Raw genomic sequence first — 17,945 nt, forward strand, 5'->3', positions numbered from 1 at the left:
AATTTATAAAACCTTTTGGTTCAATTACTTGATATACTGGTTTAACAAATTCAATCTGATAACCCATTATACAACTTAGGACAAAATCATTATTTGTGATCTTTTTCAATCCGCCACTTAAGTAGTTTGACCAACGGGTTGCTATCTCTGGGTGTAAAGTCCCAACTTGTGAATCGTCTGCTTGAGGATCCTCAGATAAAATTTCTAAAATCTCCATCTCCAATTTCTTACTATCTTTCTCCGAAAGGTTTTCCTTTTCTTCAGACTCCCTGACCCTTTCAGGCGTTTTGGAGTCATCAGTAGACTCGGAATCTTGAGGTGATTTGTTAACAGGTGGCGTTTCGGTTGTCGACGCCCCTAGCGGTAAGTTTACTAACTGCTCTCTTTCCGTCGGTAAGGAAATGCCCTTGCTGGCAGACTCTTCTATCTTGTTTGTAGTTCCTGTAAACAAAGGCAACTAAACAGTTATGACGTCCCTCTCGTGCACGCACTAACCCAATCTTGTAAAACAATATGTCCCACCACTCGTGTGGACCCATTGCCATTCTTAGAACAATATGTCTCACCACTCGTGTGAGCGCATTGCCATTTTTTAGAACAATATGTCCCACCCCTCGTGTGGGTGCATTGTCATTTTTTGAGCATACGTTCAAAATTTACACGGAACAAAAAACCAAACTTTGTGTTGAAACCTGTAAAGGCGCACTGCTATTCTTGACGCCACGAAGAGCTTCCTCCAATTCTTTTATTTTTTTCCACATTCTCTCTTCTCTTTCTACTCGTTCTCTCTTCCTTTTATTTTTGGATATCTTTTCCGTTTCTTAATCACTTTTCTTCCTGTCTTTTAATCATTCTTCTTCTTTTTTTTTACTCTAATGATGTGATGCTATCGAGCACAAAAAACGTTATGAGCGTCACAACACGAGAGCGTAGTTCAGAGAGAGCCATCGGTGGCGCTCCTTTCTTCTTCCTGGATACTCTGAAATTGTGGTGACATCGCAGCGCAAGCAGCGGTACTAAGTGTTTTGTAATCCCGAGAATGAGACATCATATAATTACTATTAAAGAATGCATTAGGATAACTGTTACACCATTTTTATTGTATAATCCTATATTTTTAAATTATTACTTAAACATTTTACATAATAAATTTAACCCTTAGCTTAAGCTTCCGATATTCTAAGGCAGCGAAAAACAGTGTCAAATTAACCGAACAAGCATCCGCTTTGATGCGGCCGGCATATTATTTAAAGATTTCAATAAAACACAATCTGGTAAAATGGGAGAGGAAAACAGTTGAAACCACAGTTTCCTGTTCGTCAAACATTATTCTGCAACAATATATCTCCTTACATAACATGAAATTAAACATCACTGTTGTAGAAAAAAAAGTCACGCGCACATGATAACGACCGATAACGGTAGCCAAAGGAAAGTCACTTATACGTGACAACGGCCGAAAAAGTGTTAAAAACGATTAAATCAAATAAAATATTTTTTTATTTCGTATTTTATTATATCAATTTATTGTTTTGTTTTCCAGATTCTTTTAAAAAGCTCAACCACTACTGAGAAAAGTTACATATATTACTTTCTTAAATATAATTTGGGCAATGGACTATTGACAGCACCAGGTAAATTATAAGCTCTCCCTCTCTCATTGTCTATTTTTAATTAATACAAAAGAAATACTATATATATATATATATAAAATCAAAGAATAATTAGGTGTATTTTAAATATTTCTTAAAAAATATTGCTGTTAATAATAGTTCATTTTTTTAAATTTTCATATAATGTCTACACATAAACACATATATATTCATGTATAAAGATATCCTTTTCTAATTTTTTATTAAAAAATATATAAAAAGAAAACAGAATGAGAAAATAAAGTAAAAAATATCTTTTTATTTGAAGCGTCATTATGGAAAATACATCGAAGAATACTAAATCCAATATTTAATAAAAAAATGGTTTCAAATTATATGGAGTCAGTGAATAAAAATTCTAAAAGGCTAATCAACACTTTAGAAACTGCAAACGGAGAAAACGTAGATTTCTTTCATTACGTAACTTTATGTATGTTGGACATAATATTTGGTGAGTATTAGAAACTCTAGAATTTTTAAAATATTTGAACATGTACAAATCCATAAAAAATTATTTGTTTTTGTCCTGACAGATGGCCTATTGGAATTTGATCTGAATTTACAAAATAATTCGGATTGTAAACTTTATGAACATATAATTGAGTAATATTTAAAAGAAAATTATTATATTTATAATATAACATAATATGATTTTACATTTGTCTTCTTATTGAATTTTATTTTTATTTAGTGTGACGGATATAATTATGGAAAGAATGTTAAAATTTTGGTTGCATCCCAATATTATATTTAACAATTCATCTTTAGGAAAGCGGTTTAATGAAAATGTGTCATACATTAAAAATCTAACTAAGGAGGTAAGAAAAAAAATAAATTTCTTTTCCAAATTTCTTAGTTGTAACTTTATAATAAAATTTTAAGAAAAATTATATCTTATTCATACTTAATATATATTTATATATAACTTTCATTCGTTAAGGTTATAAGGAAAAAAAGGAGTCAATACAAGTAGAGAAATTTTGCCGTGAAGGAAATGGTCTACATGCGAGTAAGAATAATCATTTCCAAAAATATTCTCTTAGTAAATTATTTATGGATAAATGCCTTTGATATTAATAATAAATAATTTGTCATTTTTCTTAAAGATAAAGTAAAATATACGAGTCCATTTCTCGACGCACTATTTGAATCATTTTACAATACAGGAGAATATTCGGAGGAGAATATTCATGATGAAATAAATATATTTCTTCTTGCAGTAAGTTTAATTTATTTTAGATTAGATAAGATTTATTTTTATTTATAAATTGTTTTTTACGATTTGTTTTTTTTTTTAGGGAAGTGAAACTTCTGCTGGAACTCTTACATATTTATTTTTAATGCTAGCATCTTTTCCTGAGATTCAAGTAATTACAAATAACCATTAAACATTATCAAATTTATCGTAATCTTTTAGAAATCAAATTTATTTTTGTACAAAACTTGTATTATGTATTTGTCATTTTTGATTGTAGAATAGAGTTTATAAGGAACTGTACGATATGTACGGTTCAAGCGATGTAAATGATGATCCAATTACATACGATGATACTAAGAAAATGAATTATTTGGAACGAGTCATTAAAGAAACACTTCGTCTTTTTCCTACTGTATCATTTATTGGACGAACTTTAAGTAACAATTTAAAAGGTATTTATATATAGAAAAAATTCTATTCGTATTTTTTTTTCCAATATTTAAATTCTTGTTTTATATAATAATAATATGTATTTAATTATTATATGAAGTGAAAGACAACATTGTAATACCAAAAAATGCTGATGTACTTTTTGCAATATATTCTCTACACCGAAAGGATAAATATTGGATTGATCCATTACGATTTAATCCTGATCGTTTTCTTCCGGGAAATTACGATCCGAAGTGTTTCATCCCATTCAGTTCTGGAAAGAGGAATTGTATAGGTAGAAGCAAATCATTATGCACTTTTTAATTAGTTCCTAAACTGATTATTAGCAAAGTACATGCTTATTTAATATTGCTTTTTTAGGTCAAACATTTGCCATGGCACAAATGAAGATTATATCTGCTAGTCTATTAAGAAAATTTACTGTTGAAATAGATAATCCAGTAGCAATTGAAAATATTGAATTAAAATTATCCGTTACTATGAAACCATCTGAAACGGTACTCTTGAGATTTATCAAACGATAATATTTCACATTATTATGAGAGTATTATGTAATACAATAAAACAATTGTTATAATTAACTTTACAAATAAAAAATTATTTGACTATAGACACTGACTGAAGAGAAGTAAGAGGTGTGTTGAAACACAAAATATTAGATAGATCGAAATACCTCCTAAAAATGTTCCTCCTATACTTTTTCGTTGATAAACTTTTTTACGCTGGCTCGATGAAACAAGTGAATGCTTTTTTGAAATAAAAAAATAATTTATATAAACCAAAGTGTATCTCTAAATTTTGGTTATATATCACTAAAATTTCGGTTTAGAAAAATAATTAAAACAAAAAAAAAAATAAAATAGAAATAAAGGAAAATAGAATAATAAAATAGAAGTAATAGAAAAATAAAAAAAAAATGAAAAAACTTAATTGAATATTTTATACGCGGTTGCACGGGGAACTCAATTGTTTTATCGAACATTTTTCAGCTTCGTCGCTGGAGTATTATTGTTGTTATTATTTTTATTAAAAATATCATGAATCGTTTCTGTTGCTATTTTTTTCCCTTTTTATTTTTTTGATTCTCTTTAAATATTTTTGTTATTTCCGATCAAAGCATTCATACCCTATAGCCTACAATTCACTGCACTTTAAACAAAATTGATTATTAATACGAGTAAGGTAAGTCGAGGGAATATACCACAGCTGAGGAAAAAATCAATCCAAAAAGTACATAAATAAATTTAATGAAACTTAAATACGTAGATTTAATAAATATTGTTTCTAATTATTATATGCAAAATAACATTTATCTAAATATTTATTTATTTATTAATTAATAACAATAAATTAGTGTGTGTTGAAATTGACACATTCCCCACATGTAGGTGTAATATGCCACTTACTCAAAAAAGAACTTAATTTCATATAAATATCACAAATAACTCGTAATTTAATACTTTTACAGTATAACAAATATAATTTCGATTAACTGCATTAATAATTATAATAAATAGCTTCAAAAAAACGAGATAACAATAAGAAATTTGACAAATTGTATGATTTACATACAGGACATGTTTCACTTTCACAACAAGTTTCGTGCATCCATTTTTCACATTTGCCACATTGCACCCAATCGCATTTCGGTCCTTTCTTACTGTAAAAACTTATGTGACACACAGGACAAAAGTCTCCACTGGCATATTCCCCCGACTCACCTTATTATCGTTACTACGATTTTTATTAAAAACATCGTAAATCGTTTCATTTGCGGTTTTTTCTTATTTAAATTCTCTTCTAATATTTATTTAATTTTTACAAACTCATGCATAACCCTCCTAAAGGGTGCAATGTAACTGTACTTTGAACTAAACTGATATTTTACGCGTTATTATTTTTAAATAAGTTGAAAACGTATCGTTTTAGGTCTCTGATCGATGAAGAATCGATATTGGAAAAATATTCTTCAATGCATCTTGAGTTTTATATTTTTTTAACTTTTTTTTCTCCACAAATAAGACATATACTCTTTCTCTCTCTCTCTCTCTCTCTCTCTCTCGTATCTCTATCTCGTATATATTAGGTTGTCAAGTATGAAATGGAGCAAAGTTCATGTTATTTATTTCAATTGCACATAACCTCATTTAGACGCCGTATTTTAGCATAATTTGTTTTTCGTGTGAAAGGTACATCTTTTCCTCTTTTTAACGCATATTTCAGTTTAAAAAAATTTGAAATTTTTTTTGTATAGGTGATTAAGGTAGTTCGAGCGCATATTTATGAAAAGATAGATTGTCTTGAAATTTTCATAATATATTCTCGAAATAACTGTTTTGAAGCTGGAACAAAAAAACAGTTCCTAGACAAAATTTAAAAAAAGAAATGAAAATAAAAAATTGAACTTTTAACGTGAGTTCTTATGGATACAGCATACATAATACATGATAGCTTTCTTCTAAAAAGACAGATTTTTACAAATGAAGGTGAAATTATAAGATTTTCTGATGACAGGTAGCCAGGCTAATTTATAAACAAAAAGAGAAAAATCATTGAAAAACGGGTAGGGTTTATTACGGGAGGTATTAACGCGTTGAGGAACGTCGTTTGCGCATGCGTTGAAGATCTGCCAACATCGCACTTTGAAATGTAAAAAAAATAGCAGTGAATTGAAAACAGTAAAATTAAAATACAAACGTATTAGTATGTTCTATATTGCGATGTTGCCAGATTTCCGATAGCAGCGTCGTAACATATATATTCACTTAAGAAGGGCGAATGTGGATATTACCAATTTTTGTATTTTTAGGTTTATTTATGTATGAATTTTTTCATTTAAAAGTCTATTATATATCTCTAAATAAAAATTAAACCATAAATTTAAATATTAATTGTGAATGAAAATTCAAGCCCCCTTGGGGCCCTTCGCTATGTACGTTACCCAATGCTCGAACTACCTTAAGTGAGACCACGGAAATCAGCTAAATTCGTGTGTTGATAAAGTATGAATTCCTCCGTGGAGCCACAACACAGCAGGCAGTCGCCAATATCAATAGTGTGTTCGACATTCAAGTGGCTAAAAACGCGTCTGTACTAACTGTAGTACTAGACTGTAAAAACGCGAGAGATTTCGACTTGTCTAATGAACCACGTGTTCGACCCAAGACTCGGGTGGATAATAACGTACTGAAAACCACGTGGAAGCGAATTCCAGCTAAAGTGCACGTGAATTATCATTTATGTACAATGTATCAAAGCAAACAATCTTGACTCATTTAGCACAAATCGGTAAGTGAAAAAGCTGGACAAGTGGATACCGCATGAATTGACTGATGTACAGAAGGAACGAAGACTCGACGCATGTCTTTCTCTTCTTTCTCGCAACAAAGCTGAGCCATTTCTCAATCAAATCGATACTTGCAATGAAAAATGGATCATGTACGATAATCGTAAGCGTTCATCACAATGGTTAGACAAAGATGAACCACCAAAACACTTTTCGAAACAAGACATTCACCAGAAAAAGCTGATGGTCACTGTTTGGTGGTCTGGCTCAGGTGTCATCCGCCACAACTTTATGGAATCTGGCTAATCGATCACGGCGGATGTCTACTGTTATCAACTAGACGAAATAATGAAAAATCTTGCGATTAAACAGCCAAAATTAGTTAATCGGATGACTCCAATTCTTCTGTACAACAACGCTCGACCACATGCCGCACTAATGACTGTGTCAAAGCTACAGGAGTTGAAGTTGGAAACTCTCCGTTACCCACCGTACTCGCCAGATCTTGCCCCCACTGACTATCATTTCTTTCAAAATTTAAACAACTTTTTATCTGGAAAAAAATTCAATTCTTCACAGGCTGTCAAAATGGCGTGTCAAGAGTTCATTGACTCCCGTGGTCCTTGCTTCTACAGCAAAGGAATAAATGAGTTACCTCTAAAATGGCAAAAGTGTATCGATAATATGGGTATATAACTCTCGTATCATGTACTTTAGTAATACTTTTGTTATCCTTTAATATAAATGTATTTATTTGATATTTTTTTTAAGAGAAAAATCAAAATGATTTTGAAGCGAATTGAGCGAAATCAAACAAACAACGAGCAAATGGTAAAGAAAATATAAACCAACCTCTGTTAAATATTTTTCTATATAATTTCTTTCACCCTCTTACTTTTAAGAATCGACTTACTCAAGCGACATTAACATTTTGCCTGAGTGAATCGCCTCAGTTATTCGACTAGTAGCCTGCTTACTTTGTACTAATTGCTACGAAGAAATAAGAACACTTGATAGAAGTTACGTCCAATGAAATCCCGACATGCGACACGCTCCTTCAAGGAACTTCTAATCGTCTTAAAAGTAAATTCGAAATGTACAATTCCCATCTCTAATACCGTTCACCAAAGAAACTTATGAAAGTTTTAAAAAATAAATAAAAAAAACACATTGACGCACACAATTAAAAGAACTAACAAACTTAAAATACAATTATATAACCAATATGTTAATTATTTCTTTTAAGAATATTTTTTGATTTTTCTAACAAAAAGAAAAAAGAAAAAAATTCAAAAGGATGTAATTCAATCATTCGTTTTTAAGCTCTTAATTATTAATCTATGTTTCTGCTATACGTTGAACAAGAAAAAATGAAATTTGCACTTGTCAGTAAAACAATGACACATTTAGCAAAAAAAAAATTATAAAAGAAATGAAAATCACTATCACTCATTTTTCTCGAATATCTAATTTTAATTGTTAATAATAAAATGATAAACGTGAATTTAAACTATGTAATGAAATATCAGCATAGGGGAAAGAATATCAATAAATCAAGACTCGTTCTAAAAATAAAATAAAATCGTGCAATGGTCGATAAATAAAAACTAACCGGAAATGAGAGTTAGAAAAAAATCAATAAAAAAAAACACGAAAAATAAAAAAGAAAGAGAAGAAAAAATGATTTGAACGTGCCATCTTTTATGCGTTTTTTCTTCGAATGCATCGTTTTGATAAAACGATTTTGAGGTTTCAAGGTACCCAACCCCATTCCTGCATCCACCAGCACCAGTACCACCTTTGCTCGTTTATGTTAGGCCGCTCAAACAAACTGCTATCATCGTTTATTCGACCATTAATCATTCTGAGAGCAGCTGCGGGGTTGGCTTTAACGTCGGCTGCTGCTGTTGCTGCTGCTGTGCTGCTGCTACCTTTGTGGTTTCGATAAGGAAACCCCTGGTGGGCTTTGAATTCAACGAAACACTTAACGAATTATATTCTCTTTTTCTTTTATTTCTTGGAAACGTATGAAACTTTCAACAAACCAAATGCTAAACGTTTTTAACATTTCAGTGAGATTGGTAAATGGAATATATTTCTTTTTTTTTTCGTTTTTCTATCACTTTTTATTTTACGAAGAATAAATAATAATTTAAATAAAAGTAGAATAAATAAAAAGAAATCTGTTATTGTATTAAATATAAAAATATTGCTGATAATAGAAGTTCGATAACAGCAACGATGGTGAATCTTTTCGCACAAGAGGAATTTTCGACGTTAAACGAGAGAAAAAGATTTTTGAATAACTCCTATTGTATCCGTCGTATAATGGAAAATATTCTATTTATATGTGTATATGTGTAACCTTATATTGCGTTAAAGAGAAATATGTAAATAAAAATCAAACAAATTTATTTTATAAATAGAAAAGGTACCTCTAGAAAATCATTCCTTTTTATTAAATTAACCTTGCGTAACGTTGAAGAATGCAAATTTTCTTTTCGTTTCCACAATAACTTTTTACAAAGTAGATAAATAAAAAGAAATACAAAAAAGAAAAGGAAAGAAACAACGAAACAAGCTCAGAGAAGGAAACATATCATGGCGTTTTAATGAAATAATTCTTAGCGTATTTTTTTACCAAATAAAGGAATTTACAATATTACGAAATACCATACGTTTAATTTAATTTGACAGAAACGTGGGAATTTTCAAGAATATAATAAATTACTAATAATTCGAAAATAATTTGTTCAAATACCAAAAGTATTCTATTTTTATAGTGTTAACGTAATAAATTATCCATTAGGTGCGTTAATAATAGGTTAAATGTAATCACTATTTCAAATATGTTTGATAAAACTACAAAATGTACGAACGAAATACATCGCTTAAAAATACAACACCTTTATACTACTTCTCGTAATAGTTTCGTGCCATTTCAAACTATGGCAGTCATAAAATACAATGCCACATTACGTCACGTCACGTCATGGTATATACTATGATGATACGGTTTTACTGAACTCGCTGAAATATAAGGGAGTAAAAATCTCACAAGAAAGAGAGATGTGTTATTTATTTTTTTTTTTTTTACTTTCACAAATCGCAATATACCGGTGACTTTTTCTCAACGAGAACGGTTATTGTTCTCAACATAAAATCCTAAGAAAAACTAGGGATTTTCTTTAACACAACCAGCTCTTATGTTTCAAGCAACTACATATTTTTTCTCTTATCTTACAAATCGTTAATTTTCTGATAAAAAATGAACAAAAATAATAATAATAAAATGTATTAATTTAATTAACTTAGAATTTAATAATACTTTTCTCCGATTTATACATTATTGTATGCTATTTTCCTCAAAAAAACTAAACTAAGTTAAAGAAAAATAATAAAATAAGACGAATCTAAATTAAATAAGAATCCAATTTGGTTATTTATTATTAAACAAAAGTACAAATGACTTTAAATGTTGTAGGAAATTTTGAATGACGAACGAACGCAAAAACAGTTAACAAACAATGAGAAATAAAAAGAGAAGAGAATGTAAAAAGAGAAAGAAAAAAATATAAATAAAAGCTCAATTCAACAGAGACGAGTTAGGAAAAAAAAGATAGAGAGAGAGAGAGAGAGAGAGAGAGAAAGAGTCTAGTCATGGTTTGAGAAAAATATGCGTCGTTTGGTGACTGCTGGACGCTGGCAGAATTTTTTTTTTTTTTGTTAAACGAAACAAAAGTATAGGTGAACAATTCTTGTGTAAACGAACATAGCGCTACGATTCTCTCGATGAAACCATGATAACACTACGCGACTAGCTGGAACGACGTTTCTGTGTATGTAAAATTCAGGTAAACTCAATTTCTCCTCTCGTTCTATGAACAAGTGAGTTTTCTATCTCTCTCACTTTCTCAATGTATGTGTTATATGTGTCCTATGTATGTGTTGGCTTTTCGCAATTTCCTCTTTTAGAAACATTTTTTTGGTAGCTGTGTCACGAGAATCAGCTTCTCACCTTTTTCGGTGCAATCATCTACCTCTCTTCCACTTTTTCATATCTTTATTGTCTTATTTTCTTATAACCTAGTGAAAATATTTAATATATTCGAAATGTTTTAAACATGCTTGAGTTATTCTTTTGTTTTCGTCGAATGTAGAAATATTTTCAAGCGAATTAAAAAGTTTTGAAAGAAGAAATAAGAATAGAAATGAAATGAAAAAAAATCAAACAACAACAACGACGAATAATTGTATTGTTTTATTGAATAAATTTATTTGGATGATTGTGAATTTATCGTTTGTAGGCTGATTCACACGTTGACTACACGTTGATTATATTTCCTTCCATTTTACCGGTCGAATTGTCAGTCAATCGACAGATTTTTTTTTTCCCACCTCACCGACAAAAGAATAGACATTGGTTGTCGCATAAAAGGGAATACTTCGAGGATAATAGGGTGGGGGTTAATCCCAAAGGATTACGTCATCGAACTGTCGACCGATTGAAATCGGATTACCTCACGTCCGAGTACGATGCTTTATCGAAAACGCTTCACGTTGAATTTCGTAGTATTTAGGTACTATATATATAATTTAATATATAATATATAGATATATTAATCGTTTGTGGGACTATCGTACGCTTGATATGATTTCTATGGTCTCATAATATGATATCAAAAATTATAACGCTTATTTGATTATTCACTTTTATTTTTGATTTAAAAATTTTTCAATATTGTAATATTATATCACATTCCTTATCACGTATACTGTTTTCGGTTCATATAGCGTTGCAATTATACTTATCCAAGTACAGTTTAAAAGGAAAGGTATTTAAGATAAAACAACGATCTCTTAAAATTAGAATTATGGTAATGCTATTCGAATTTTGATTACATTAGTTCCTCATTTATACTATTTTATAGAACTTATTTTTTTATCAAAGGCTTCATTTATTCAGTTTGTGAAACTTTAAGTGTAAAATGAGAGCAATACTTTAGTTTTATTTTTCTCGAGGAAAAAAACAAAAAATGGTTAAAAATAAAGTACAGTTTATAACGAAAATTAACGACTTATAATACGAAAAATATGTAATATAAAATGAAATATTTATGAAATTAAATATCTATCAATTTATAACACATGCTTATATTATAAACATGTAAAATTTTTAATTATTTCTCAATAGATATCTCCTATATAAAAATATGTGATCAATTTTAATCATATTTCGTTTTTCATCAAGCAAATACTTGATGAATATACGATTTAATATCTAGGGTTTTTAAAAATATAAATGCGATCATGTACGAGTCGATGTAGTTATCTCTTTGCAAGAACTATATAGAAAGAAGCAATTTCTTTGAAAAGAAATCACTTGTTTTGTAGAAAAAGGGACGAAAAGAGATTTTCGGTAAATTGGTCTTGGGCTTCTTCTATGCGCACAAAGTAAGTCGCTTCGAAATACCTTATGACGAGTGCTAAGAAATGAAATAATCGAAGAAAGATATATTCTATTTAATGATCTAACAGAGACGCTGCTGAAAAAAATCCGATTTCATTTAATAGATTAGTTTTTCCTTTATTTTACTTATTTATTTATTTTTGTTTTCTATAGAATATTTTTTTTTTTTTTTGAAAACATCGTGATAGATGATTTTTGTTGATTTGAAATGAAACAAGGCTTATGTACTTAAGTATTTACCAACGTCACGTAGTTTATTCAAACGACGAAACAGAACATAACCGCGGACATTATATAAATTGAATTCGATCTGCGGAGACAGCAAACTTGCTAATGGTAACAGAAATTTCCGAGAATAGCCGCGATTGACCTCGACCGATAATAATCCAATTGTAACTATTGCGTTTTATTACCCTTCCGGAGATTATCAAATTCTTGTTTGATTTGTATTCAAGGTGATGCATTTCAGTTGGACATTTTCAATGATTTATTAATCGTCCGTTATGCATGTACGAACAACTCGAATTTAATCTCAGTAATTCTTTTATAATTTGCCATAATTCGTTAAGGATATTTAATCCACAGCTTAAAATAAACTACTGAATATTTTTAAATATAATTTTCTAATCGGAATATGTTCAATATATTTATATGGAAAAAAAGAAAATACGAAAACAAACAAGAATTTAAAGTTAAAAAATAATTTAAAAAAAATAATAAAAAACATAAATTACATTTAAGGAAAATCAATGATAAAAAAGACAAATCAAATTTTACCTAACAAATTTAAAGTGAATATATTTGTAACACAAGTTTTAATTAAAAATATAAAGTCAACATATAAATTTGAAAATTTTTTTATCTACTAAAATCAACAAAACAGGATGTAAAGTTTATATGTAACAATGTATCATAGAACTTATTCTTATGCAAAAATGAATATACATTTCATACACTTTGTATATACTATTTTTCCTACATGTGACGCAAAAGAAAAAAAAATAATATATACGAGATGGGAAAACTGTAATAACAAGAAGATGTGTTTGCATATGTTTGTCCTATATAAATTGTGTATTTATAGTAGTTAGTGTCGAATATACTATGAGTCTACTACTAAAACATTCTATGTATTATAGTATGTGCTACCTGAGTGATGTACGAGAATTTCATCCAACAATGCAGAGAATTCAACAAGTATCGAGCCACGTGCTGGTTTACTCGACGTTCTCTTTGTTCATATATGCGAGCTAGCATATGGAGAACACCTACGAATTCGTTCTTGCCTTCTCCATTTTCGTGGTCTCGGTGGTATTCACATTTATTCAGTCGTTAGTTGTCTGGTTAATCGACCGAGTAACATTTTCATGTAACACGTATGCAAGTATGTACATTTTTAACGAAATTCTAACACGCTTCTCTTATTACATTGTATAGACGATTTAATGCTTCCTTTGTATAATTTAATTGTTGTTAATAATTCATATTACTAATCATATGCTTACTTTGCTTTCACTTCTATTATATGAAATAGAAGGATTATTGTTCTTCGAATGTTAATAATTATTGGATTAAAGAAATTTATTTTGTAGAAAAATATTTATCATTATTATCATGGATAAATTATAATATTATTTCTACCAATGTAATTGTATCGTATTAGTATAATTATTACACTATAAATAAAATTGTTACTTCTATCTTAATTTTATGATGTTAACTTATAACGTAAAAGATATTGAAAAATAAGAAAATAACTTTACACTACATTGCAGAAATCTTAATTATTTCGTTTAACCTAATAATTTTTTTGATTTTTCTTGGACATAAGCTTAATTAATATCTGATATTTAGGTTACGAGGTAACTCCAGCTTAACCTGAAATTTACATTACAGTATAGAAGCCCTAATTATTTGGTTCCTTAAATAAAATTTCTAATTCTTCTTTCTTACATATTGAAATTATTTATAAAAAATATATTAAATAATAAAAAATTAGAGTTTTATTTTCTTTTCACAATATTATTTAATAGCAGTAAACTCTCTTATGTAGTTTCAGAAATCTAAATTTCCCAAGTTGTGGTTTTATTGGATATTCTTGTACTTATATTAGTTAAAGTACTTAATAGTCAATTCTAACTGACAGATATATCGAATTGTAGTGTCTAGACTTAAAAGCGCAACAAGTGCAACGTAGGAGGTGGTGGAGATGGCGGAGGCGGCCTTTCACTTTGGCAAAAAGGCGGTTTAGAGTGGCTGCTCTTGTGGCTGCTGAACTAGCAGCTGAAGAAGCCTTTCCTTTTCCCTCGTTTCGAATAAAAATCAGGCTATTTCGTTTGCAGAATTGTCTTTGATCTAAAGATTCGTACTTTGCGAATGCAACACGCTTGAAAAAACTATTCGGAAAGACAAATGGTCTTATTATACTAATAAGTTGTCAAAACGAATTAATTTCATCAAGGATTCAACAAATATTTTGACATTTTGTTTTCTTTAAGGATAAAACGTATCTAGTAAATGTTAAAAAAAAAAAATGGAATAATTTGTTGTAAAAGTCGTAAAAGAATAAGATGATAACTTCCTGTTTTTTTCGCACCCTAAAATGATAAACGTTAAGGTCTCTGTGCTAAATTGCAAGAATCGCTGAAGGTGCTGAGCTACTACGATCATTGAGGGTGTGCCAGTAAGGGTTCGAAGTATGGCTTTTACAGAGCTTTCTCAAGCTGCCTTTTCTCCTCCTCACATTCCTTCCTCTTGTTCATGGCCTCTGTCGCGCAGGACTGAAAGTTGAGAAGGGGGAACTGGGAACGTCGCAAATTGGTGCGATATCTGTGCTAACAAGCGCGTAATCAGGTCGGCTCAAGAAGCACCCTTCGTGTTATCTTCCTACTTTGTGACTTTCCAAACGATTTGATGTAAAAATCGATTCTTATGGGTATAATAAAATTAACCCGAAATCGATATTTTCAACTATTTTCATTTTTTTTTTCATATTTCTCTTTTTTTTTACAAAAAGTAAAAAAAAAACTCCGATAAGTCGAAAAAAATAAAATAAAATAGATACATAAATTAACTGATATCTATTTCAAATCTGGTGTATTATTTGATATTCTTACATAAAATTTCAGAAACAATCTAAAGTATCCCAAATAAAAATCAATAAAAAATTGATCAGAAAGTATCTATTAGATTCAATGACATTGTATTAAATGATCGCAATAATCCTACAAAAGAACAATTAACGTTATTTACTATTAGCTTAAAATTCGTTGACATACAAGCCTTGAGAAATATAACAATAAAAAAAGAGAGAGAAGGAGAGAAATTCTGTTAATCTAGAAAAAAATGTCGCAATTTGATAAACGTGCGGTCGTAGGGGTGGCGAGTTGGTCAACGATGAATATTCGTCATCAGAACGTTTTCAACGCCGCTCTCTCTCTCTCTCTTTTTCTCTCTCTCTCTCTCTCTCTTTCTCTCTCTCTTTCTCTCTCTCTCTCTCTCTCTCTCTCTCTCTCTCTCCCTACGTATATATATATTTCACGATTCAACGAACATTTCGGTCACTTCGTCATTTTCAACTTTGTACCAAAAGCGTGGGAAATTCTACCAATCGATGAAAATGTTCGTTCGTTAACCATAGATGTAATTGCTCGATTGTCTCTCTAAATCTGTTTTTTATTTACATTTCTTTTCGATTACTACTGAGTATCTCATCAATCTTTAATAAAAAAAAAAAAAACTTGTATAGGAAGCAAAAAAAAAGACAAGAAATTCACAAATTGGTCTTATTAATTCGGTACTGTAAAAATCAATTATATGTTGTTTCACAAATATTCAACAAATAATTTACAATCATTTCCATAGTTTCGAACAAACAAAAATTCATTGACTTTATTTTTCTAATACAAGCACGAGATGCACGATAAATCTGAAAACATAATGGGTGATAAATATCCTTGATTTTTTTTTTATCTACTTTTTTTTTAATTTCTCCAATACTCTCGTACCTAGTAAACTTATTGGAATGTAAAAAATGAATAATTGAGACGTAAAATATAAGTTAGTGCAAATATGCCTGCCATTATTTTTTGTTGGTGATACCTTACTGCGTATATAATATCTTTCACATGTTTTGAAATTACTCGTGGGTAATAGAAAATAATAACGAACGAGAATTGCTTTATGAGTTAATAAAAATTTTCGCATATGTGCTTTTATTCCTTCAGTATCATTTTAATAAAATTAACGCTGCGTATACATGCGTGTGTGCATGCATGTGTGTATCCAGTTGAAATAAAATGATGAAATAGGAAATGTTTAAAAAAGATATGAATCTCGTTCAAAAAATTACAAATTGACCCGAATAAATAGGAATTTACCCTCAACAAAAAAAAAAGAAGAGAAAAAGAAGAAAATAAAACATGCTAAAAATATTTTTTGTAGACCCGCATGATATCTTCCAAGGAGTTGGCTTAGAACGAGAAACATATGTACAAATCTCAATAAATAAAATCTCAGAATATCGTTCTAGAAGTTTTGTAGATACCGTTTGTGAGCTTATCCACGGAAAAACTAAAAGTGATCCATTTCCCGTGACTCTACTTACTCTTACTTCGATCTTTCAGTTTTTTCTTACATACTTTTTGGCAGTCATGATATATCCTTTCCTTCCTGCCACTTCCTCTCCTCCCTTACAGCTACAAAAGAAAATCTCTTTCTACTAACAAAGACTTCGATTCGAACTTTTCTTCAATAAAGAAAACATTCCTTATCAAAAATCTTTCGATAAAATATTTATCTAAACAGAAACTAAATATTTCGTTTTATAAAATTTGAATATTTAAAAAAAATTCTAAAGAGTGTAATGCAAATAACTATTCAGTCAATATTAGCATAATTTTTGATATGATATAATACGAATACAGTGCGATTGTCAAAATTAAATACTAATATATAATTCACAAATTTTGTATGAACAAAATCAAAAATTTGATTTAACCTAACAAATTTACTTAACGTAATTGATAAAGTTATAGGTAGGGAAAAAATGTATAAAAAAAGAAAAACTACTTTCGCGAAAAAGAAAAAATAAAGAAAAAGGTTTTCAACGTTGATTTATCTTTATTCTCTCTCTCCCTCTCTCTTTTGTATTTCTTACATTTCGTATCTCCGAACCAAAGAATCAACCAAAATGTCTTAGACTTCTTGACTCGTGTGTTCTGACAATCCCGTATATTTGCCGACTCTATGATATTCGATATTCTCTCGTGGGAGTTATGATGAAAATGTAAGAGAGAGTGAGAAAGAGATAGGAGAAAAAGAGAAGGCCAACAAACCGACACCGTACAAACGTTTATTCGTGTGAGAAATCCAGCTTATCTGTCTCTCACCAAATACCAGCTGTCCAACGTTTTCTTATATCTTTCAACAATTTTTTTTCCTTTCTTTTCTTTTCTTTTCTTTTCTTTTTATTCTTTTTATTGAACTTCCCTAAATGTGAGAAAAGTATCTTTTAGAAAATATTAATTACTTATTTGTCAAACTCCAATAAATAATATAAAATACACTGAAACTTCTTATGATACAGTTTTTACGTGTACAGAACAGCTGAATTAATTTGATATAACATAAATGTTTTATCACCAAAATTTTATTTCATTTAAAACGATATATATAGCAGTAAACGTATACAGTTTTAATTTGAGGGGATAAAGCTTATAGAATAATTAATATAGAATAAATTCAATTCTCTTACAGTACGGTACATATTCAGAAATTAAAATTTCAAGGATGATAAATTTACTAATGTAAGAGAACCAATAAACAATTGAAAGTTTCCTAATTCATTCGAAATGTAGACCACTAATTAAAACAAAACTAATATAA

General features: G+C 29.6%; 2 protein-coding genes across 4 annotated transcripts in view; one reads left to right on the forward strand and one right to left on the reverse strand.

Annotated features, from left to right (window-relative positions):
• The window catches only part of Dop2R (dopamine D2-like receptor), a 163,858-nt gene that overhangs the window by 111,969 nt on the left and 33,944 nt on the right, over positions 1-17,945 (reverse strand). The gene's annotated exons all lie outside the window — the stretch shown is intronic.
• On the forward strand, positions 1,974-5,349 carry LOC149033340 (cytochrome P450 4C1-like). The gene is made up of 7 exons (XM_089169852.1): positions 1,974-2,103; positions 2,186-2,255; positions 2,344-2,470; positions 2,951-3,019; positions 3,128-3,302; positions 3,401-3,577; positions 3,664-5,349. The coding sequence occupies exons 1-7, from the start codon at positions 1,974-1,976 to the stop codon at positions 3,825-3,827; spliced, it is 912 nt and encodes a 303-aa protein (XP_089025978.1). The 3' UTR covers positions 3,828-5,349.

This window comes from Polistes dominula, unplaced genomic scaffold (genome assembly GCF_049000335.1).
Source record: "Polistes dominula isolate Pdom_NZ unplaced genomic scaffold, Pdom_raw_medaka contig_49, whole genome shotgun sequence".
NCBI lineage: Eukaryota > Metazoa > Arthropoda > Insecta > Hymenoptera > Vespidae > Polistes > Polistes dominula.

Bases quoted from the DNA above. Each gene is read 5' to 3' on its own strand.
- LOC149033340 (XM_089169852.1), top strand. From the start codon at position 1,974: ATGGTTTCAAATTATATGGAGTCAGTGAATAAAAATTCTAAAAGGCTA. The intron at 3,020-3,127 runs GTAATTACAAAT...TTTTGATTGTAG, and splicing joins CATCTTTTCCTGAGATTCAA to AATAGAGTTTATAAGGAACT. The intron at 3,578-3,663 runs GTAGAAGCAAAT...TTGCTTTTTTAG, and splicing joins TGGAAAGAGGAATTGTATAG to GTCAAACATTTGCCATGGCA.